This window comes from Ochotona princeps, chromosome 4 (assembly GCF_030435755.1).
Source record: "Ochotona princeps isolate mOchPri1 chromosome 4, mOchPri1.hap1, whole genome shotgun sequence".
Taxonomy (NCBI): domain Eukaryota; kingdom Metazoa; phylum Chordata; class Mammalia; order Lagomorpha; family Ochotonidae; genus Ochotona; species Ochotona princeps.
The window spans coordinates 53,043,056-53,064,330 of record NC_080835.1 but is presented as its reverse complement, the minus strand read 5'-3'; the positions used below and the strand labels follow the sequence as shown (position 1 = coordinate 53,064,330).

Genomic DNA, 21,275 nt, shown 5'->3' with positions numbered 1-21,275 from the left:
GCTTGCCTTGTGCTATAGAGGAGAGGCCAGGGCTGGAGGAGCTGGAGTTCAGGTGCCTCGGTCCTCTAGCCCCTCCTGGTCCCTGTCTATCCAGGTCTAGGCCAGGGCCAGGACCAGACTTAGTACTCCTACTGCCTGAGATCTGGACAAGCACTGAGGCTGGCAGGGGGTCTGCAGGGGGGCCCCCCACTTCCACCTCTCCTGGTTCTTAAGAGCCCCAGGAAGCCTTCCTGCCTGGGTTCTCCCGCCCACTGCCACCCAGCCTCAGTGCTGCCTTACAGTATGCCCCCTACGTGAGTCCCTCTCCCTTTCTGTGCCTCATTCTCACCCTTAGATATTTGGACATGCTGTGATATGTCCCTGACCCAAGTGGCCACATGGAGAACTGCCTGGAAGAGGAGATGGCTCTCAATAATTCCTCCCTCCTCCAGAGCTACTCTGGTCGTTCAGGTGGCCTCCTCTAGACTCCAGCACCCACGTGGCTGCCCTTTCCCCTACGCCACAAGGCATGGAGACTGAACAGACAGATTCGCTGTGGGTTCAGGTCCTGCTGCTTAGCAGGTGAGAGACCTCCATGTGCCAGGTCACTGTGAGGTCTTGTGAAGAGATGACTCACACTCCTGGTCCAGTGAGCCCTCAGCAAGGGCTACTGTTGGGAGACAGTCAAGACCTGTAGTTGAATCTCAGCTGAAAGCTCCAGAATTCATTCAACAGTCATGTACTGTGCACCTGTGGTGTGCTAGCCCCCTGAACCAAGTCCCGCCCTCACGGAGCTCTGTTCCATGTTCTAGCTGCCCCTGCCTCTTGGCTCTTTGGGCCTATCCCAGGTGCTTCTAGCATCAAGTTCTTATACTCACCTCTCTTTACCTTGCCTCAAGACATCCCCTCCAGCACCAGATCCAAGACCAAATCCCTAGCCATGGCCCTTAAGGTAATGTTTCTTTCTTTTTTTTTTTTTAAGATTTATTTATTTTTCTATTGGAAAATCAGATATACAGAGAGGAGGAGAGACAGAGAGGAAGATCTTCTGTCCGATGATTCACTCCCCAAGTGACCGCAATGGCTGGAGCTGTGCTGTTCTGAAGTTAGGAGCCAGGAGCTTCTTCTGGGTCTCCCACCTGGTACCCAGTACCGCCCTACCCCCAGTTGACCAAGGACAGCAGCTCACAGCCTGGCCAGTAACACGGGAGATGGCCTTCTAAGACACCGCAGCCTGGGCCAATCCAATGCCAAACAGCAATGTTCAGCTAGGAACCAGGTGAGACTAGCTTTGGGCAAACAAGTCAGCCCTGAAGCCTGTGTGTTGAGGGTATGGAGGCCCTGAGGCCTGTGACCAGTGAAAGTCACAGCATCTGGCAGTGGCTGGCGGCAAGAGAGGGATGAGGAGCCTGGCACAACGGCTCAATTGGCTAATCCTCTACCTCCAACTTCCTGGATCCCATATGGGCACTGGCTCATGTCCTGCCTGCTCCACCTCCCATCCAACTCCCTGCTTGTAGCCTGGAAAGGCAACAGAGGATGTCCCAAAGCCTTGGCACCCTGCACCCATGTGGGAGATCCAGAACACGCTCCTGGCTCCTGGTCTCAGATTGGCTCAAGACTGGAAGGGAAAAGCCAAAGTATCCAAATGGCCCACTATGTTCCCTACAGCTACTTGCTGCTCCTTTGTGGCCCCACAAAAAGCACCCCTCTTAAAAGGAGGACTGGCTTTTTCTTGCAACCTGTGCACACTAAGCAAAGTTCCTGCCTGGGAAAGGACCACCGTTACCATTTCACAGAGGAGGAAACAGGGGGCTCTGAGGAGGTTCAGATGGCCCAAAGCCACAGAATTGCCCAGTGGCAAAGCCAAGGATTCCAAGGAAAGGTCTGCTTGGCTTTGAAGCCCATGTTGGCTAATGCTTTGCTGTGTCCTCAGTCCCTGCACAAGCCTCTCCTTCTCAGTACACTGTAACCCCTTCCTACCCAGTGTAATTCTGCTGTGGGCACATGTTCCCTGCATATCCCGTGCCACCCCTCGAGAAGAGCCAACTCCTGAGATGTGTGCCAGTGTGCACACCAAAAGTCCATGCTAATCTCACAGTCAATCCTTCAGGTTGGCAATGCCCACCTGTGTGGGGCACATCCTGCCCTTTCCTGGTGTGACAGGCCCTGTGCCCCTGTGTGGGACAGCTGCCTGCTGCTAGGCATTTGCACTCTTGCATCAGACTTAATGCTGCCCCTCTAGGGGTGAGCCACCAGATTCGGATTCTCCCCAGGCTCCAAAGCCTGACTTTACCATGGCCTCAGTCAGACTTCCCAGCTGTCAGCCTTTGCTGGGAAAGTTTTCTGGAAGAGCCTTAGACAGCCTCCCCCCTGCCCTGGCTCCCTACCTGCAACCCTGCCAGAGCATGGGCCTTAGGAGCTCCCGATGGACACGTCTGTTAACAGATGTCTGTATGGCTTGCATTTGCACATACTGTTTGTAAGGGACTCTGGCGTGGCTGGCAAGCTCCCAACTCCTTTATCTTCCAGGTGGGAAAGCAAGGGCACTGACACACCTCAAGGAACACAGCCAGGTCACCGATGGCCTTTCCATCCGCAGCCCCCAGCCCTTTCAAGGCCTCTTTTTCACCTTAGTGAGTCAGGGGCAAAGCCGGAGCCCTGAGGTTGCTTGCAGGAGGCTGTGGCGGCCACCAATAGGGCACAGTCATTTGGTGTTTCTATTTATTGACTCTTTAAACTTCATCCAAGGAGAGTTAATACAAGACTGTTTGGTAACAAGAGAAATATCATCATATCATCTAAGATGGCAAGGACCCACGACCCCCCACCCCAAAAGAACAAATTCAAATGTAACAAGTCCCATTGAAAACCAGACCTTTGGAGTTACAGCTGCAGAAGCGGAGAGGGTGGGGAGGACCGCAGATTAGACTAGCCCTCTGTTGGCAGGGGATGGGGTGGGGTAGGGGTGTCCTTCACTGGGAGACTCCCCAGTCCAAGAGGCCACATCTAGGCCTTGTTTTGCGCGGGGGTCCTTCCTGAAGGGGCTGTCCCTGGCAGGAGGACATATGGAGAAGGAGTGGGGAGGTGAGACGGGAGGTGGCTCCTCGGTCACCCTCCAGGGTGACGGAATGTGCCAGTGTGTGAGACACGGGGAGGAGAGCAGGGGCCAGTTACCAAGACACACAGGGCCCCTGCCCCTCACCTGGCGAGGCCAACAAGGAGTCCCATCCAAGGCCCTGGTGAGCACTCTCAACCCAGTAAACCACCAAAGGCACGACCTGTGACCCAAGAAAACCCCTACTGGGAGTTGCCATGCCGTGGGCCACATCAGCTTTTTCTGAGTGACTGAGCGTCACCTGAGCAGGATAGGGCCTTGGGAGACTGCTGTTTTACGGGGCGGCATTTCTGTGCCCTGAACATGCAGTGCATGTGTGCATGTGTGATGGGTGGGGGAGAACCTGGGCCCTCTAGGAAGGCTTGGTTAGGGTTCCCAGGGTGGGTGGCCCCAAGGGCAGCAATAGGCTTTTTTTGTCCTTCCTTCCTGTCATTTTCCCCAAATCACCCCTTGGCGCAGGTCATTGCATAAATAAGTGCTCGGGAAGGTACACATTTGGAGAGAAACATAAATACTGTACATGGGAAGGGTTCCGCCCCCATGGCCTGTCCCCTGCCCCAGAAGACCCTCCAAATATTGCACATGGCCCTCGCCAGCCCCATGGGGTCCAGGCCGCATCTTTGGTAGAAGCTCCAGGGAACAGAGGTCCTGGGGGGCCCACCTGGCCCGACCCTCATCATGACTGGGAGCAGCCTGTGGGTCAAGAGAGGCCTCGGCCCAGCTGGCCGGTGGCCGTTCCATCAGGAAGGTGTCCACGCAGATGAGACGGTGCCCGAAGGTGGCCCTGGTCAGTGGCTCCAGCCAAGGTCCACATGTGTGGGACTAGGGACAGGCAGGAGGGCTGAGGGCAGGCGGGCGAGTGCTGAGCCCCGGCGGCCAGCATCACACCCTCCACAGGAGGAGGTGATTTGTGCTGTCGTCTCGGCCCACGGTCTCGCTGCTACAGCCACTGCCACCACTAAGTCGGAAGTCCTCGTAGCCGTCGCCTCCGCTGATGACCAGCATTTTGGACCTGGACGAAGTGGGGCCCCGGTGTCGAGGGGACTCCCGGTGCTCCAGGGAGGGCAGCTTCTCAGGGCCTGGGGACAGACCGGGCAGGGGTCAGCCCTGGGGGATGATAGGACCTGAGCCGCCCACACCCCAGGAGATGGGAAGAAAGAGGGGCAGGCTTGCTGTGAGGGACCCCACTTTCTGTTAGCCCACAACTTCCTGTTTGGAAAGAAATGTCCATCTGCTCATTTTCTGGTTGTCATCCCCCAACTTCAATCCCACCCCCGTGTCTTCCTCCCCCATGCTGGCTGAGCAGGACCCATAGCTTCCCAGGGTTGCACACCATCCACCTGTTTTGGCTGCCACAGACAGAATGTCCTCGCCATTCTCATTACCTTCATTCTTTTTTTTTTTTTTTGTACCTTCATTCTTGTAATGACATTTTGGTTGATCACAGGCAGTGTTTGTGACTGTGGTCCTCCCAAGATGATAAGGGAGACAGTGAAAACTTCCTATCACCTAGTGACATCACAGGACAACACACTGCTCACGTGTTTGTGATGTAGCAGAACACACTTGTACCAGTCACACACCAAAGAGTAGCACTTAATGTTCAATAGTGACAATAAATGACTGTTACTACCAACACGCTTGAAACTCACCATGCTTTGTTACCACTGTTTGAGCATTCTCTACTTGTTATAGCAACAGCTGACTGTGCAGCTGTGTCTGGCTGGCAGCAGTCTTGCACAGGCCGTTTGCGGTGTCTTGACTGCACCACTTCTCTTGTGTTTTATTCCACGTGGCCCTAGAAGCCAGGGCCTGTGCCACACACGGATTCCTTACAGCCTCAGAGTGGAAAAGCCTCTGCCACGGACGTGCCCTTGATGTTCACGTGATGACGCAAACACACTGCCCAGAACACACACCTGCTGCTAGGCGGCCCAGGGCTGCATGGAACCCGACCACTAACACCCCTCTCCTAGTCAGACAGCCATGGACTGCTCAGGACACATTCAACCTTCAGGACCCTGAGAACTGAGGCCGTCCTGTCTCCTGATGAAGACCACTTCCTGTTGGTCTCTCCCTCCTTCTCACAGTCCACTTCCTGTGCCACATCTCATGTTGTGTTGTGCCTGTGCTTTTGGGTGCCATCTCTACTTCCTGTTTTGCACATCATTCTGTGACCTCACATCCAGTCCTACACACTGGTCCTGTTAGGCTTCACACAGAATCAGTCAGGGCCCATTTTACTTTTTAGCATATGGGTCACTCCCCATCACTCACGACACCTCCCTGCACAGAATCTTACAGAGCTACACACTCTCCCAGGGGAATTCCTTTTGGGGCTTCCACAGACTATTTTCTGTACTGTACGTTGCTCCCAGCTCTGTATCACAATCCCCCTCCCTCTTAGGAAAGCTCTTCCTACAGGGCAGTGGGGAGCACAGTGTGCAGGCCCACCTGTGTCCGGGGGAGGCGGTGGGGTCGGGCACAGCAGGTTGAACCCGTCGGGCAGCTGGACTGCGGCTAAGAAGCGGACGTGGCCCGTGTGCCCCTGGCCCAGGCCAGCAGGGCTTAGAGTTGCCCGTGGGCAGCTGACGGTGCCAGGTGAGGCAGGCATGGTGAGTACAACGCCAGCACTTGTGCCCACCCACAGCAGCTCTTCGCATACCAGCAGCGCCGTGATCCGCAGGCATGCAGCCTTGTGTTGCCGGATGATGGCGTCAGAGCCTGGGGGGGGGGCAGTGGGGAATGGACCAGAGCTGAGAGGGAACCAAACCCTGGCCCGAGCCCAGCCTCCTCAAGGAAGAGGCCCAGAACGACCCAGGGCGAAGGGTGGTGGTGGTGGTGGTTTTGAGGCCAGTACCTGCTAACATCCTGTGCACAGGAGGGGTGACATCCACTTCCGCCAGCTGCTCAAAGGTATCCGCGTGGTAGAGGCACACGTGGGCACTCCCTTTCAAGGTCACCCAGACCCCCAGGCTGGAGTCCACCATGCATGCCACACTGCGGCTTGAATCCTGCCCTATGTGAAATGTGTGCTGTGGGAGGGAGGGCAGGCGAGGAGAGAGCAGGTCGGCCATGGGCAGGCCTGCCCCCTGCGTCCATACTTCTCAACTTTGAGCCTCACCAGGGCCTGTCCCCCACTCCTTATAGCCACACCCCAGGTAAGCCAAACCAACCACCAACAAACTTGGCCTGGGACCTTAGTTTTCCCAGCATCTCCCACTTAATCCTTAGAAGGGAAAATGGATTTGAGGGACTGAAAGATGACAGAACTTCAGAGCCTGAAGACCAGTTGTTGGTCTCTCCCTGGCAGATGGGGCAGGGGAAGGTGAAGCCAAGAAGGAGAAGCAAACCTGGCCAAGAGCACAGTGTCAGGCCTGAACCCCAGCCTCTGGCCCCCAGCCCCAGCATGACAGAATACATGACAGGGCCATCAAGGCACCCTGGTGTCCCCTGGACACTAGCCAGGCTGGCAACCTCTAATGCATTACAACATTGAAGACAGCACCAAGGCCAGAGTTGAAAGTTAAGGGATACTGACATCAACACCCAAAGACCAGGTAGGGCAGGAGGTTGAGTGAGGCCCTGGAAGGGTGCCCCCCTGCCCTCTTACACCATACTCACCAACTAGGGAGGAAATGACAGAACACAGCATCACCCAGCTCCAGCCCCTGCCCCAGGGCTGTGTCTCCCTCTTACATGGGCCCAAGTCAGCAATTCCAAGCCCCCTATCCCAGGATACCTCCATGTGCAGTGTGTCGGGGTTCAGGACAATGACTCGGTTCTGACAGCCACACCACAGTCGCCCGCCCACGGCCACCATCTTGGTGATGGGGCTCCCCTGAGGGCCCAGGGTCACAGATTTGAAATTCTGGGAGTCCCAAAAGCGACCTGCAACAGGATAAAAGCAACAAGAAATTCAGGGCAGGACTGACTCACTGTCCCTTGAACTGAGAGGATGGGGCTGGCACTGTGTCATGGTGGGTTAAGCAGCTACCTGATCCCACATGGGCACCAGTTTGAAACCTGACTGTTCCACTTTTGACTCAGCTCCCTACTAGACTGCCTAGGAAAGCAGCAGAACATGACCCATGTCCTTGGACCCCTGCACCTACATGGGAGACCCAGATGAAGCTTCTGGCTCCTAGCTTCAGTCTTGGCTGGCCCAGCCCTGGCTGCTGCAGCCATCTGGGAAGTGAACAAATGAATCCCTCTTTCCCAGCATCTGACTTTCAAATAAATAAGTAAACCTTAGGGAAAAGGAAAGAAAGCAAGAAAGCAAGAAAGAAAGGATTATAAAGAAAGAAATAAATAAAGAAAGAAAGAAGGAAAGAAAGAAAGAAAGAAAGGATTATAAAGAAAGAAAGAAGAAAGAATTGAAAGAGAGGGAGAGGGCTCGGCAGCGTGGCCTAGTGGCTAAGGTCCTCGCCTTGATCCCACATGGCCGCTGGTTCTAATCCCGGCAGCTCCACTTCCTCTCTATCTCTCCTCCTCTCAGTATATCTGACTTTGTAATAAAAAAAAATAAGAAAAAAAAAAAAAAGAAAGAAAGAGAGGGAGAGAAATAAATAAAAGAGGGGTTAAGCTCCCTAACTGTAGTTGAAGACACTGAGCTCAAGGACAGGCAGAAAATCTTCCAAAATCTCTTCTGCAGTGGCAGCCTCCAGCCCCAGCCTGGCCCCTCAGAGAACTACAACACCAGCAGAAGGCTGGCACTAGCATGGACAAGGGTGGGGAACAGTGGCACCCACCTGCTTCCCTTTGGTAGACCACGAGCTCCCCATTGGCTAGGGATACAAACACCTGGTTATCGAGATACCTGGGCAAGGACAAGAGGGAGGAGTCAAGGATGGATTTTCTGAGGCCACAGGAGTCAGCTGGGGTGAGGGGGGACCATGGTGAGGAGGGCTGTGGCTCCTCTTGACCCAACCCGTGCTCCAGCTGAGAGGAACCTGTGGTCTGGAGGGGGGGAGCGACTCGCTCAAGCTCATGCAGGAGGTGAGAAGCACATGAGTAGGGAGGACCCTGCAGAGAGCCCACGGGAACAGAACAGGCCTATGAGAGCTGCTGCCATGGAGGGGCTGCATGTCAGGGGTCACGCTGGGCTTACAGGATGCAGGTCACGGCGGCTGCATGCTGGAGCTTCAGGCTGTTCCTGCGGTCGCGGATGCTGTCAGAGGACTGGTACACGTGGACACTGTGGGTCAGGGGTGCACACCTGGGCCAGGTGCTCGAGGCACACAGCTCCCAGGAATCACCCCTCTGCTGCTCCTGCTTGAGACACCAAGAGCCCACAGCCTCCCTGGGGGAACTCCCAGGCCTGCAGGCACCCCTCCCTGGTTGGCAGGACCCCAAACCCTCCCGTTCTGGACACACCGCACTTTTCAGAGCAGGGAGCTCCAGGCTCTGCGCCCCTACCAGCCATCCTCAGTGCCCAGCCACACGGAGCTCTGGTAGGCTTCAGGGTCGACAGTCAACAGGTCCTCCAGGCTGCCACGAGTGAAGGAGCTGCGGCTGGAGCGGCGGAGGGCTCTTCCGTCCATCGGGCTTGCCCCACAAGGACGGCCGGACCCGAAGGAGCCAGACAGTGGCAGGAAGCCAGGTTCTGGCTCCTCCTCGGAGCTGGTTGTCTCTGCCGTGGCCTCCTTGGAGCTGGGGGTCTCCTCATCTGCAGGAGACGCAGGAAGCTGTCTCCATGGCCTGGGTCCACTGCATCCCTCCTGGCTGTGTTCACCTGGGAGCCTCATCCTTCCTTAGGAGCCTCTGTGGCAGCTCTGGTTTTGTAACCCTGTCACTGGCCCCATTAGGGCCCTTCCCCGAAAGCCCCGGGCACACCAGAACCCGAGGGCCTCCTGGATTCCACCTACAGGTCCACTGCCCTCCAGCCTTGGCTGTCCTGGCCCCTGCCCACCTCACCAGCCCCACTCACTGCCAAAGCTGGAGGAGATGGTAGAACGGCTGGCCTGGCTCTGCAGGGTTCCTGAGGGACTGGGCGAGGACTCATCATCTGAGTCGCTGTCGAAGGGCACCAACTCTGGACGGGGATCTTCCTCTGCGGGGTCTGGTGCCATTTCCAGCCCAGAGCCCGCGATGGAGATGTGCAAGCAGGGCTGGGGCCCTGGCTCTGCCAGCGAAGTCACCGCTTCTTCCTCGGTGGTCTCCACATCCAGGTCTGGCCCAGCAGGCTCCGGTGCTGGATCAAGGCCACCCCTCAGGGAGGTGGGCAGTTCCCTATAAACCGAAGGCAAGAGGCAAGGGTGGCTGGTGGGTGTCCCACCCACGGCCAGGCCTGCCAGTCTGGCCCACAGGCCTGCCCCACCCATAGCTGCATCCTAGGCCCACCCACTGGCCAAGACTGCCTGGTCCTCACCCGTGGCTGCAGTGCTGTGGGCCAGGCACCGCCCCGATGCAGAGGATGCGGGCTGAGCAGACAGCGATGCAGGCCTCTACGTCTGGTTCAGCACGCAGGCTCAGCAAGCACACCTGGCCCACGTAACCATCACTGTTGCACACCCACACCTCAGGTGTGGGCTCCAGACAGCTGCTGAGGGTGGGAGCTGCACAAGAGAACTGTGGGAAAGACCAAGGCACGACAAAAAGTAACTGGAGGAGCAGCCACCAGTTCCTGAGCAATCCTACTGTGCAACCCTAGCAGATGGGAGGGAGGCAAGCCTATGCAGGAGTGCCTAGAAACTTACACTCCCCTCTCTACACACATGTACATTATATAGCACAGCATTTATGCCTACGTGATACAGGCATTCCCTACACCTGCATACATGCAGACACATACCCTGAGTACAACCCCAGGTATCCATATGTACACGCGTCACATAAGCATTTCAATTAACCATACCTACCCCCATTGTATAGCCTTCCCTCACATGCACTGATAGAGTGACAAGTAACACATCCCTTCACAGGTGACAGGTATGCCACCACCCCATGCATATCCAGAATGAGCAGCATGTTCAAAGTCAAGGTATGAATGCAACACAATACACAGAACAATTCACAAACATGTGCTGGCTTTGAACATGCCCAGCCAGGTGACCCACAGATATACACACACACGTGTACACACACACACCTGCATGCCACTGCGGGTTTTCATGATGGGGATGGCCTTCAGGAACTCAGGGTCTAGCCGGCTTTTACTGGATGCTGTCGTGCAGAGAGACACACAGACAGACCCTGCTTAGCCTCGACCCCACCCCAGCCCTGGCCTTTGCCCATTCTTCTCCCTCTCAAGGCCCACAGTATCTGTCTGAAGAGAGATCTGATCTCAGCCATGCTGGGGTGAGCTGGCTGTAGGTTACACCTCACTTGTGCCTGGCCTCAGTTCTCTCAGCCTCACCATGAGGGTGTTGGCTGCAGAGATCCTGATTGATAGCTTTCTCCAACCCAGGTCTGCTCAGCACGGGGAGGTCTTGGCCACCTTGACCCCTCAGCACACTGTCCCTCTGCAGAGGTTTCAGGCCACCTTCCCCACCAGCTGCCTGAGCAGCAGCCTGTGCCATTCTAAAATTTCTGGCCACCTAAAGCCAAAGTCAGCTCCAGGGTGTGCCCATATCCCGGAGGCCCTGGCTTACCCAGCTTCCTCTTGGCCTCGTCAAAGGCTTGCTCAAAGCCCAGGCGGGCATCGGGGTGGGGGAACTCAAAGATGAAGGAGTCAGTGCCCTCGGGCCGCGTGGCACACAGCTCCAGCTTGGTAGGTGGGAATGACAGCGTGTAGCATAGCGCCTGCTTCTCCGACAGGTCCCGGTGCATGGCCGCTGACAGATCACGCAGCGCATCATCCAGGCCCTGGCAGTGGGGTAGGGAGAGGGTCCAGCTCTCAAGCCCAAGTCAATCTGCGCACCCTCACCTGCACTTGGGAACAAGGTGGGAACCCTCCCCTTATCACAAACAGAAAATGGATGCTACTCTGCTCTTGAGGACCAAGGGATAGGACACCCGCCCCCTGAGATGGGGGTGAAGCTGTGTCTCCACCCTCAGACCTGAACCCAAGGGGGGGATGAGGCTGTCATTTCCCTTTCCAGAGATGTCTCCTCCCTCAGGGCCCAGGCCTGTTCCACTGTCCTGCTCTGGCCACAGGCAGAGGGACCGACCTGGTGGGGGAAGCCGAGGCTCTCGGATAGCTTGCTCATCTGACCCAGGGTGTTGAGGTCCTCGTCCAGGCGGCTGATGGCCTTCTGGATGTTCTCCCGATTGGTGGCCTGGGAGGCCCCTGCAGGGGACAGAGGAATGGATGGCCATGCAGACAAGGTAAGGCTTGGATACACAGACACGGCTCACAGCCATGGCCTGGCAAACCAAGGGCTTATAAATCCCCAGCTCTCAGGCACAAGCCACCAGACCTAAGAGAGCCACAAGACACAGACTTCAGTCCTTGGGGCACTCCCCAGAGAGCACAAGGACAGAGTGGCAGATGGCTCTGCAGGCCTGGGCGCAGTTTTCCGGGGTGGGGGTGGGGGCGGCCAGGCAGGCAGAGCCTTAGGCAGTGAAATCTGCTGACCAAGGGACTCGTTGTCCCACGAGGGCATGGCCCATGTGCAGCTGCCCTAGATTCCTCTGGTCCTACTCTGGTGTGTGCCCACTGCCCAGCGGCCAGCCCCAGGGGATAGCACAGCATCCCCTGTATCCAGCATCACCCAGCTTGGGATGCATGTGCCAGGTGATGGCCCGGCCAGGCACATACAGGTCTTGAAATCAGGGGAGAGGAAGCTGCTCACTCTTGTGTTTTTTCCCCCTTCAATGTCACCACTTGTTTTTGTTTCCCTGTGATGAGTGTATGTAGCCATTTGGGCTGCAGGCTGTGGGATGGTGAGGAAGAAAAATCTGGATGAGGCCCTGACCGCAGCAGAATGGCAAGCAGTGTCTGCACTAGCCCTGTAGCCAGGGACTCTGCAGGGCCAAGGGGCACAAAGCTATGACCTTGAAATGGAAGCAGGTTGGAACAGGAGGCTGAGGTACTGCTTCCAGGGAAAGCGTGGGGTGGGCTGAGTGGACAGCACTGAAGCGTTCCAGACCAGCCAAGCTGGAAGGCTCTTCTGCTGTGACCTGAAGGTCTATGTCCCCCGCTATCTGACGAAGACGGTGAGAGTGGAGCTCTCATGGATGGAATTAGCGCCCTTAAAAAGAGGCTTAATGGGGCAGAGGGGAGATCCTGTATGAGCTCTGATTCAAGTTCTGGCTGTTCCACTTCCAATCCAGTCTCCTGCTAGTGCTGCTACAAAAGCACAGAAGACGGTAGCGCTGCCTAGGCCCCTGCACCCATGTGGGAGCACCCGATGGAACTTCAGGCTCCTGGCTTCAGCTTGACCTAGTCCAGGCTTCTTGTAGCCATTTGGGGAAGTGAATCAACAGATGTAAAATCTCTTTCTTTCTCTCTCAGTAACTGCCTTTCAAGTACTAATTTTTTTTTAAGATTTATTTATTTTTATTGGAAAGGCGGATATACAGAGAGGAGAGACAGAGAGGAAGATCTTCCATCTGATGGTTCACTCCCCGAGTGGCCCCAATGGCTGGAGCTGAGCCAATCCAAAGCCAGGAGCCAGTAGCTCTTCCGTGTCTCCCACGCGGGTGCAGGGTCCCAAGGCCTTGGGCTGTCCTCGACTGCTTTCCCAGGCCACAAGCAGGGAGCTGGATGGGAAGTGGGGCTGCCGGGATTAGAACCGGCACCCATATGGGATCCTGGTGCGTGCAGGGCGAGGACTTTAAACCACGACGCTATCGCGTCGGGCCTCAAGTAATACATCTTTTACAAATGCATAATAACGAAACAGGCCTGGTTCAATACCCATCGACCCATGTACGAGAGCCAATTGGGATGTGGGACAGACTGGACCAGTCTGCTATACATACTGGCAAATTAGGGTAGGAGGCGGGTGTGTTGGGGGTTATTGTGGCTCGCTCCAACTAGGCTGCAGCTCCCACTGGTTTATGTGAGGGCTGGACTGCAACACCCATTGGTTCCAGTGGAAGTCGGGGCTGAAAACAGAACCAACCCAGCAATTGCAACCACCAGCAGATCGGGGCGATGGACTGTACTGGGCCCTGTACTTGCTAGTACATACAAGAATCTGGTCTGGGAACACCTCAGACAAAGTTTCTTTGGGGATCTCCCCAATCGAACTGCCAGACTCAGAACCCTAACCAAGAAAAGACAGAGGACAGAACAAGTCAATCAACCACCTCAGCCATATGTTGGCAAACGGAGACTCTATGATGGACTATGTCAATCAGTGGATTCTTCAATGACCTCATCGTGCTTGGAGTGGCGAGACTGGCAGCGATTCATAACTGGTGAACTATCAAAACCACTTGAGCAAGTATCTCAGAACATGCCCCACATTCCGGGGCCTGGAGTGGGTGGGAAACTGGGTGGGGCTTCTCCCTCAATATCCCCCTTTACCTCAGATACATGAAGGAAACAATATGGAAATAATAGTTTTACCCACTTTCCTATAGCCCTTGACTAATTTTTACCCTAATTAACTATGTAAAGATTGTCAAAAATATAATAAAAAATGAAAAAAAAAAAAGAAAACAAAGAGGCCTGGGCCCTGTGTGGTCGCCTAGTGGTTAAAGCCCTCGCCTTGCACACTCTGGGATCCCATATGGATCCCATGGGTCATATCCTGGCAGCCCCACTTCCCATCCAGCTCCCTGCTTGTAGCCTGGGAAAGCAACTGAGGACAGTCCAAAGCCTTACTACCCTGCAACCATGTGGGAGACTCAGTAGAAGCTCCTGGCTTTGGATCAGTTCAATTATGGCTGTTGTGGCCACTTGGGGAGTGAGTCAGTGGACAGAAAATCTTCCTCTGTCTCTCTTCCTCTCTGTATATCTGACTTTCCAATATGAATAAAATCTTTTTTTTTAAAGATTTATTCATTTTATTACAGCCAGATATACAGAGAGGAGGAGAGACAGAGAGGAAGATCTTCCGTCCGATGATTCACTCCCCAAGTGAGCCGCAACGGGCCGATGCGCGCCGATCCGAAGCCGGGAACCAGGAACCTCTTCCAGGTCTCCCATGCGGGTGCAGTGTCCCAGTGCATTGGGCCGTCCTCGACTGCTTTCCCAGGCCACAAGCAGGGAGCTGGATGGGAAGTGGAGCTGCCGGGATTAGAACTGGCGCCCATATGGGATCCTGGGGCTTTCAAGGCGAGGACTTTAGCTGCTAGGCCACGCCGCCAGGCCCCCAATATAAATAAAATCTTAAAAAAAAAAAAGAGAAAGACCTGAGAGAGAGATCACTGGTGCCTTTGGGCAAAGTGAGTACACACCCAGGGAGGCCGCTCAGCAGACACCAGAGCTGCTGACTCTGGAAGTGTGAGCAACATGTTTCTGCTAAGACATGACTCAATGTCCAGTGTTTGCCACAGCAGCCCAGACAGTTCCAGACTCCTGGTAGGAGAGACTGCAGAGACAGCCGTGCTCTCTTCCATGCAACCCTGCCCTGTTCAGGTCTGAGCAGCTGACAGGCCCACAGCAGGGCACCTGACCTGAAGCAGTCACTAAGCTGGCCTCTCCTCCCATGAGAAGGGCTAGGATGGGCATACACAGTGACCACCAGTGCCCCTCTTCCTGGGGACCGAGTGTGGTTCCACTCCTGGAGTTTCAAGGAGGCAGGGCAAGGGGGCACTCAGGGTGGGAAGAGGAGAAGTAGCTGTGGCAGGAGCTCCCAGCGGTCTCACTATCTCTGCAAGTATCCTCTGTCGGCCCTCCTTCGAGCAGGTGGTGTCCCCTATGCACACACCTGCTGAGGTGGGGCAGCGCATCAGCAGCTGGCTGGACAAATGGGTCACTGGCTATTTAACAGCCACTCTCTGTGCCCTGCACCCCTACCCCACCAGCCCAGTCAGAAGTGGGTCAGCACAGACACTCCTTGGGTGCCATTTGGGACCTCTATGTCAGCCCCCTTGGGCTGCCTGGCAAAGAGGGACACAAAGCAACAGAGTAAGGAGACAGGCAGGCAGTCTGCAACACAAACGCTCATGGCAGGGTTCCTCAGAAAGACCCCAATATCCCAGGCAGCCCCACCCACCCACCTTTGATGATGTCTGTATCTTCCAGCGGCAGCTTCCACAGCATCTTATACTTGCTGGCCGTGTCGATGACGCTGGCTGCTGTGTACCTGAGGGGAGCCAACAGGGGAGCACTCTAGCTAGGGAGCTGAGGAGAGGGACCCAGGGCTGCCCATGCCAGCCTAGCCCTGCTCAGCCACTCACAGGCTCATGGAGCTGCGCCGCAGAGAGCCCGACTTGCGCTTTAGCGTGGTGCAGACGATGAGGTCGGTGAAAAGGAAGAGGGACCGGTCCTTCTTGCCACCGATTGCCTTCTGTGGGGGCCAAGGTGGGACTCAGGCTGGGGTGCACACAGTTCACCAAGTTCCCAGAGGGGCTCTAGGAGGGGTGGGGGTCTTTCCCAGCTGGGGTGGAAAAGCCGGCTGACCCAGGCAGCAGATGTGAGTAGGGAGGTGGGCACAGGTGTGCTGATGGCGGGGCACTGCTTACCACTTCGATGACCATCTCCTGCCTCAGGAACCGCCGCAGAGGGGCCTGGAGCTGTGGGGCAGGAGAGCCGGGGTATCCTGAAGGCTACGTATTACTCCATCCACCTTCAAACCCCAGGGTCTATACATACACACACACACACACACACCCCACCTTCCACCCCAGCCAGCATGTGTCACAGACAGGTTGGGGAAAGGATGCAGCTGGGAGAGGCCAGGAGACATGGAGGCAGGCACACCACAGACCCCAGCGCAGGCACGGACACGGACACGACTCCAGGTGACCACAGATGCAGACAGAGGGTCTGAGCAGACACAGAGGCGGGGTGGGGCTGTCTGGCACGCACATCCTCCATGCCCTCGATGTGCGCCTCAATCTCCTGTAGCACACGGGCATGCCGCTCCGCCTCCTCAGCGCTCCGTACGCCCTTGTTGATGCGCTCAGCCACCTGCTTGATGTTCCGCTGAGCATCCAGCAGGAGCGGGTGGTCTGGGTGGTCTTCGGGTGTGTGCTTCAGGAGGTCCTGGGATGGGAATGGGGGCCAGACGCACCAGTTGAGCTGCCCTGGGCCAGCTGCTGGAGCAAGGACTTGCCCTCCCACCTGCGGATCCTCACACCAGGTTCCACCAGATGGAGGGCTTGAGGTACCCTACAGCCCACCCCATGGCTCTGGGCCCAGCTTACTCTTCCCCCAACTCCTCAGCTCCACGCCCACCTTCACCAGAAGCTCATAGCGTGGGATTCGCTGCACTGGCTTGATCATGAGGTCAGACAGAGCCTGCTTTTCCTTGTTTTCGCGCATGCTTTGCTGAAACCAGAAGCAGGTGGATGGGCATCTGAGCGAGGTAGGAAGGCCAGGAAAGGCATGTCTGGGAACAGGCCCCCAGCAAGGCCCTCTAGCTCAGCCAGAAAGAACAGGCTGAGCCCCTTCTCAGGCCAGGGTCATGGTACCTGGGCTGGGCCTCTGTGCTGGCCAAGGGGCAGCCACTGCCACCCATGCCCTAGGCCATGTACCTCTAGGAACTTGAGAAAGGCAGGTCTGGCCTCCTTGGCCACTCGCACAGCATCCTTGGCATTGAGGAAGTTGTCGATGTAGGCAGAATAGATGTTGACCAGGACATCCTTGGAGAACTATAGATGAAAAGGCAGATGGGGATCCCAATGGAGTCCCTTACCCGCTAGCTTATCCTGTTTCTCTCTGTTGATTCCCAGTCTACATTTGTCACCTCCAACCAGAAATGATACAGTCTGCGTGAGGTCAGGTATATACGGCCAAGTCCAGGGTCATGACTGGGGCAGCTGTTTAGGCCTGGGTACGACAGAGGCTGAGCTCAGTTCAAATGCCCAGCTGAGCACTGGTACCACCTCAAACTCAGGACTAGGGCCAAGTCAGTACCAGGGTCTGGCCCAAAGTCCAGCCCAGCTCTGGAGTTAGGCGGAGGCCATGTTCAAGTCCACCCAGGAACTGGAATCAACTTCCGGGTCTTGTCAAGTTTTGGGGTTGAGTTTGGGCTCAGAGTCAATCCAGGTGAGGTAGTTCTTGGTGGTATGGAGCCTCTTCCAGGAGGGCCCAGAGCAGCAAGGGGCAAAGGGTCACTTACCGACTGGACAAGCAGGGCTCCCACCGTCTGCTGGGCATGCCAGGTCTGCACGCAGTGCCGCACCTGCTCCAGGAATTGCTCGTGGTGCTCCAGCAGCTCGGGGATCTGGTCAAAGATCTCATCCACCAGCGATGGGTCACACAGCAAGGAGTTCTCGGGCTGCTTCAGTGGCTGCATGTAGCCCTGGGGGACCCACAGGGTCAGCACACATTCCCCAGAGAAGGGTATCCAGTCCAACCCACTTAAGTCTCTGTGTGAAAGCACATGGGAGTCGCCCAGGCCTGTAGAGCAGTGTCCTGCTTCCTATACCTGCCTCTCTCGACTCTGAGTTCTGGGAGCAGGGGGAAGACCTATCCCCACACCCTTGGTGCCCAGCCTGGAGCCTGGAACAAGACAAGGTGGTGGGGCTCAGAGAAAGGCCTACAGGATGCACCAAAAACAGAGCTTGCATTAAGCATAGAGGCTCCTGGGGAGGACCTCCTCCCCAGTAACTCACCAAATATGTACCAAGAACCTACTGTGTGACCGGCACTACTCAGGACCTGGGGGGCAGCAGTGAGCAACAAAGACCCTGACACAGCTGACAATATAGTTGGATGAAACATGCAAAGAAAAGGAATAAGGGGGATAAAATCACCTTTCAGCAATTTTAAGGGGAAAATAGAAGCCCTGCTGCCAATTAGATGATACACCCCAATATTACAGGATGGACCCTGATTTCAGAGATGCTCAAATGTGAGGACTATGGGTGGGTCTGACTGGTTCCGTGTAGAATCTTGTGGTGATTGGCAGGTAGAATAGAAGAGAGAGGGGAGGGGCACAGGAGGTTTCTAGCCACACTGCCTGAATGCTGTTGGATCTAATGGCTTCGAATCTACATTCAGGGACTGCAAACAGCCAGGCTCAAAACAGGGAGCGCTCTCAGGGCAGTCTCCCTCTACTGGTCATCGCTAAAACTACATGCCAAAGAAATGGTGTTGCTTGAAAAAGCATATGTGAGGCTGCAGTAACATTTATATTAAACATTTGAGCAAATGTGGCTTGTTTTGTAAAACAAGTTGGAGAAAGTCAGGCTCAACAGAATCCTCTCGCCTGCCTGGGAATCCTGAAAATTCCAGGATGACAGAGCAGGCAGTGGCAGCGAGAGCCAGAGGCTGGTCTAGGCCAGGAGCTCAGGTGCAACTCCGTTCCAGCTTCCAACAAGCACACAGAGGTAGGGAAGTGTCAACAGCCACCCCACACCACACTCACTCAACCAAGGCTCACTGAGCAGCTGCTGTGTGCCAGCCTGTCAGGCTCTGGGCTACCTCAGCGAACAGATGAAACTCTTGCACCCAAGAAGTGGACATTTGAGCAAGGGGTAAGAGGAGGCAGGAAAAAGTCGTAACAAGTAAAGGAGTGGCTATGCAGTGTGCTAGGAGGCACCTGGTGGGGGCAGGGACGAAGGGGAGTGTCACCTGGCCCAGGGGATGAAGGTGACACTTAAGCAGTAGAGTAGCTTTGGAGTTGGGTTCAAATCCCACCTCCTGCAGCCAGCACACTTGATGTTTAACTTCTCTGTATTTCAAACTGCTGGCCCACGGAATGGGCTCATTGGTGTGTGACAGTGAGCATGGAGGGGAGAGAGTGGGGACAGGGCCTGGGAATCCCACCTCAACTTGCACATGGCTGTGGTTCAGGCAGTGCAAGCCGCTGGGCAAGAGGGAGGACCCAGAGTCTTACTGACAAGCTCTGCCTCCAGGCTCTGGCTTTATTAGCTTAGTCCTCTTGGAGACGCGGCTCTGGGTCTTGTGGGTATAAATCAGCCATGGTGAACACTCGGAGCTGTGCCCGCCCAGCTCAGCCACCACAGGAAACACTGTGATGGCCCCTCACTGCATGGATGATCCTGGGCAAGGCTCCTAACCTCTCTGAGCCTTTATTTCCTTGTGAGAAGAAGGGGATCATGGCAGCTACCTCACAAGGTTAGGACAGGGATTCAACACAGCTCTCTACACGTGCACAGAATCTCAAGCAGAATGCGACACATCTCGTAACCCACACTGGAGGCAGGCACTGTAAGAACTGCATGTGACAGCTGAGGAGTCGGGGACAGATGCAGGGATGCTTCAGGTCGCCCCTTTGATCCAGAGCAGAAGCCACCTTTGAACCGGGGCTCCTGCCCCACACTCCAGACAGGCTCCTGGGCCGGACCTCAGGCCTCTGTTGCCCACTCTGGGGTGACATGGAGCAGCACTCCTTGGCTCCAGCTGCCACCTCCTGCCTGGCTTGACCCATCCCCACCCAATACTCTCCACTGGGTCCCCTCCATCTCCAACTCCTGTACATCTTCCCCCTGTGCAGACTCGGGCAGGGCCTGGGAGATTCCGAGGCAGAGGAACCCCCATAGATTCGGTTGGCCCCAGTCCCATGCCCGTCCTGTCTATGTGAGCAGGCCTGGGTGGCGGCAGCAGCACTGCCTTTGTCCTAGCACTGGGAAATAAAGGTGACTATTTACATGTAGCAGGTGGCGATGAAGGCTCAGAGCAGTGAGGTGACTGGGTTCCTACTGCCCAGCAGGGAGCCAGGTGACTCAAAGCCTAGACCAGCTGGACCTAAGGCCTCCACCCTACACACAGGGGACTCTCCTCTCCCCTGGGATTGCCACTGCTGGGCATGCTGGGAGCAGGGAGGGGGCAATGTCCCTGCTACAGCAAAGCCTGCAGGTCCCACATGGTCTCCTTCTGTTTGACTCCAGGCAGCCCCTTAACCGCTACCTTCCTCCAGACACCATGCCCTACCTCCTCCTCCTGCAGCCAGCCCCTCTTCTCCAGGAAGTCCTCGCCCACCCTTCAGGTCTCAGGCGGTGCCCCTGACCCCCTCCTCGCCGCAAGGAAGGTTCCTCTTCTGTGCTTGTCCCTTTTCCTTTATCTCCTAGAGGCAGACAATGTATCTCCTTGCACAGAATATAACCATATACTAGGTGTAAGAAAGTCTCAACATGCTAGGAAATGTAACCATTTTAAGCCCAGCCCATCACTCACATTCAGCTCCTTCAGGTGGCTGTGTAGCCTGTAATGTTCAACTCCCCCTGCCAATTAACCTCCTCCCTGGCCTCCACAGCCACCATGCTGCTGTCTACCCCTGTGACTCCGCCAGGGAGCTGGTGTCGGTAGATGTCCGGTCAGGATCCAGCCTCTTGTGACCCGGCTTAGCTCCTGAAGCACAATGCCTGCAGATCCGGCATGGCCCGGCCTGCCTCTCTGAAGCTGTGTGCCGCCTGCTCTCCTGCTCTGAGTGTGCTCTCGCTGCACACCTGCACACTGTCCCTCATCCCTGCATGTGATTCGTCTGCCTAGACCATAGCTCTGGGAAACAGCTCACCACTAGACGGGCCGTCCTCCTTGTCCAGAGTCCTGCTCGCTGCGGCATGCCTGGGGGTTAGCTGCAGATGTGTGCCATGAATGAACGAACGATTGCATCAATGCTCTGGGTATCCAGGGCCCTACCTTTCCCTCTCTGCTTTCATTCTGCCCTGGTGGTCTGAGCAAGTTCATGTGCAACTGGGACTACAACAGCTCTGCCCTGTACGCTCCACCCAGGGCTCCAGACCTGCAGGTACACCCAGGCTCCAGGCTTCCCCATCATGTATCTGAACTTGAACTTGCCACCCTGACCTCTGCCCTGAGTTCCACCTTCCCCAGGCCAGGCCCCGAGCATTATTCCATCCCACCTCACCTGGCCTGACCAGCCGACCTACCAAGTGCCTGTTGCCAGCTTTCTGGCCCTCGTCTGATCTCAGCGGCAGACCCCTCTTCTGTCACCCACCTTCCCAGCAGTCAGGCTTTGGGTGGCATGAATCCTTGCTTAAAACCCTGGCTGAGTCTGGGCTGGGCCAAGTTAAAACCTCCCGTGTCCCACAGTGTGACATGGGACCACCCTCTCAATTGCAGGCCGGTCACACAGAGTTCTGAAGGTGCCAAGCCTGCTCCCGGTCCAATTCTGTGGTTCAGAAAACATGTCTCAGCAGGAGCCAGTGCCTCCTACAGGATTCCACAGGCCCCAACCACTCAGTT

General features: G+C 56.0%; 1 protein-coding gene across 1 annotated transcript in view; it reads right to left on the bottom strand.

The window, feature by feature from the left end:
* Positions 1-2,695: 2,695 nt before the first annotated feature.
* The window catches only part of ARHGEF17 (Rho guanine nucleotide exchange factor 17), a 56,025-nt gene continuing 37,445 nt past the window's right edge, over positions 2,696-21,275 (bottom strand). Inside the window, exons 3-21 of the mRNA XM_004589908.2 lie at positions 17,221-17,403; positions 16,634-16,750; positions 16,335-16,427; positions 15,966-16,142; positions 15,620-15,670; positions 15,335-15,444; positions 15,155-15,240; positions 11,209-11,327; positions 10,690-10,903; positions 10,188-10,261; positions 9,468-9,667; positions 9,027-9,328; positions 8,516-8,765; positions 8,208-8,294; positions 7,849-7,916; positions 6,840-6,988; positions 5,958-6,132; positions 5,552-5,821; positions 2,696-4,176 (exon numbers count right to left, since the gene is read on the bottom strand). Coding sequence (XP_004589965.2) covers positions 3,980-4,176; positions 5,552-5,821; positions 5,958-6,132; positions 6,840-6,988; positions 7,849-7,916; positions 8,208-8,294; positions 8,516-8,765; positions 9,027-9,328; positions 9,468-9,667; positions 10,188-10,261; positions 10,690-10,903; positions 11,209-11,327; positions 15,155-15,240; positions 15,335-15,444; positions 15,620-15,670; positions 15,966-16,142; positions 16,335-16,427; positions 16,634-16,750; positions 17,221-17,403 — 2,922 coding nt within the window. The 3' untranslated portion in view covers positions 2,696-3,979. The remainder of the gene's footprint in view (positions 4,177-5,551; positions 5,822-5,957; positions 6,133-6,839; positions 6,989-7,848; positions 7,917-8,207; positions 8,295-8,515; positions 8,766-9,026; positions 9,329-9,467; positions 9,668-10,187; positions 10,262-10,689; positions 10,904-11,208; positions 11,328-15,154; positions 15,241-15,334; positions 15,445-15,619; positions 15,671-15,965; positions 16,143-16,334; positions 16,428-16,633; positions 16,751-17,220; positions 17,404-21,275) is intronic.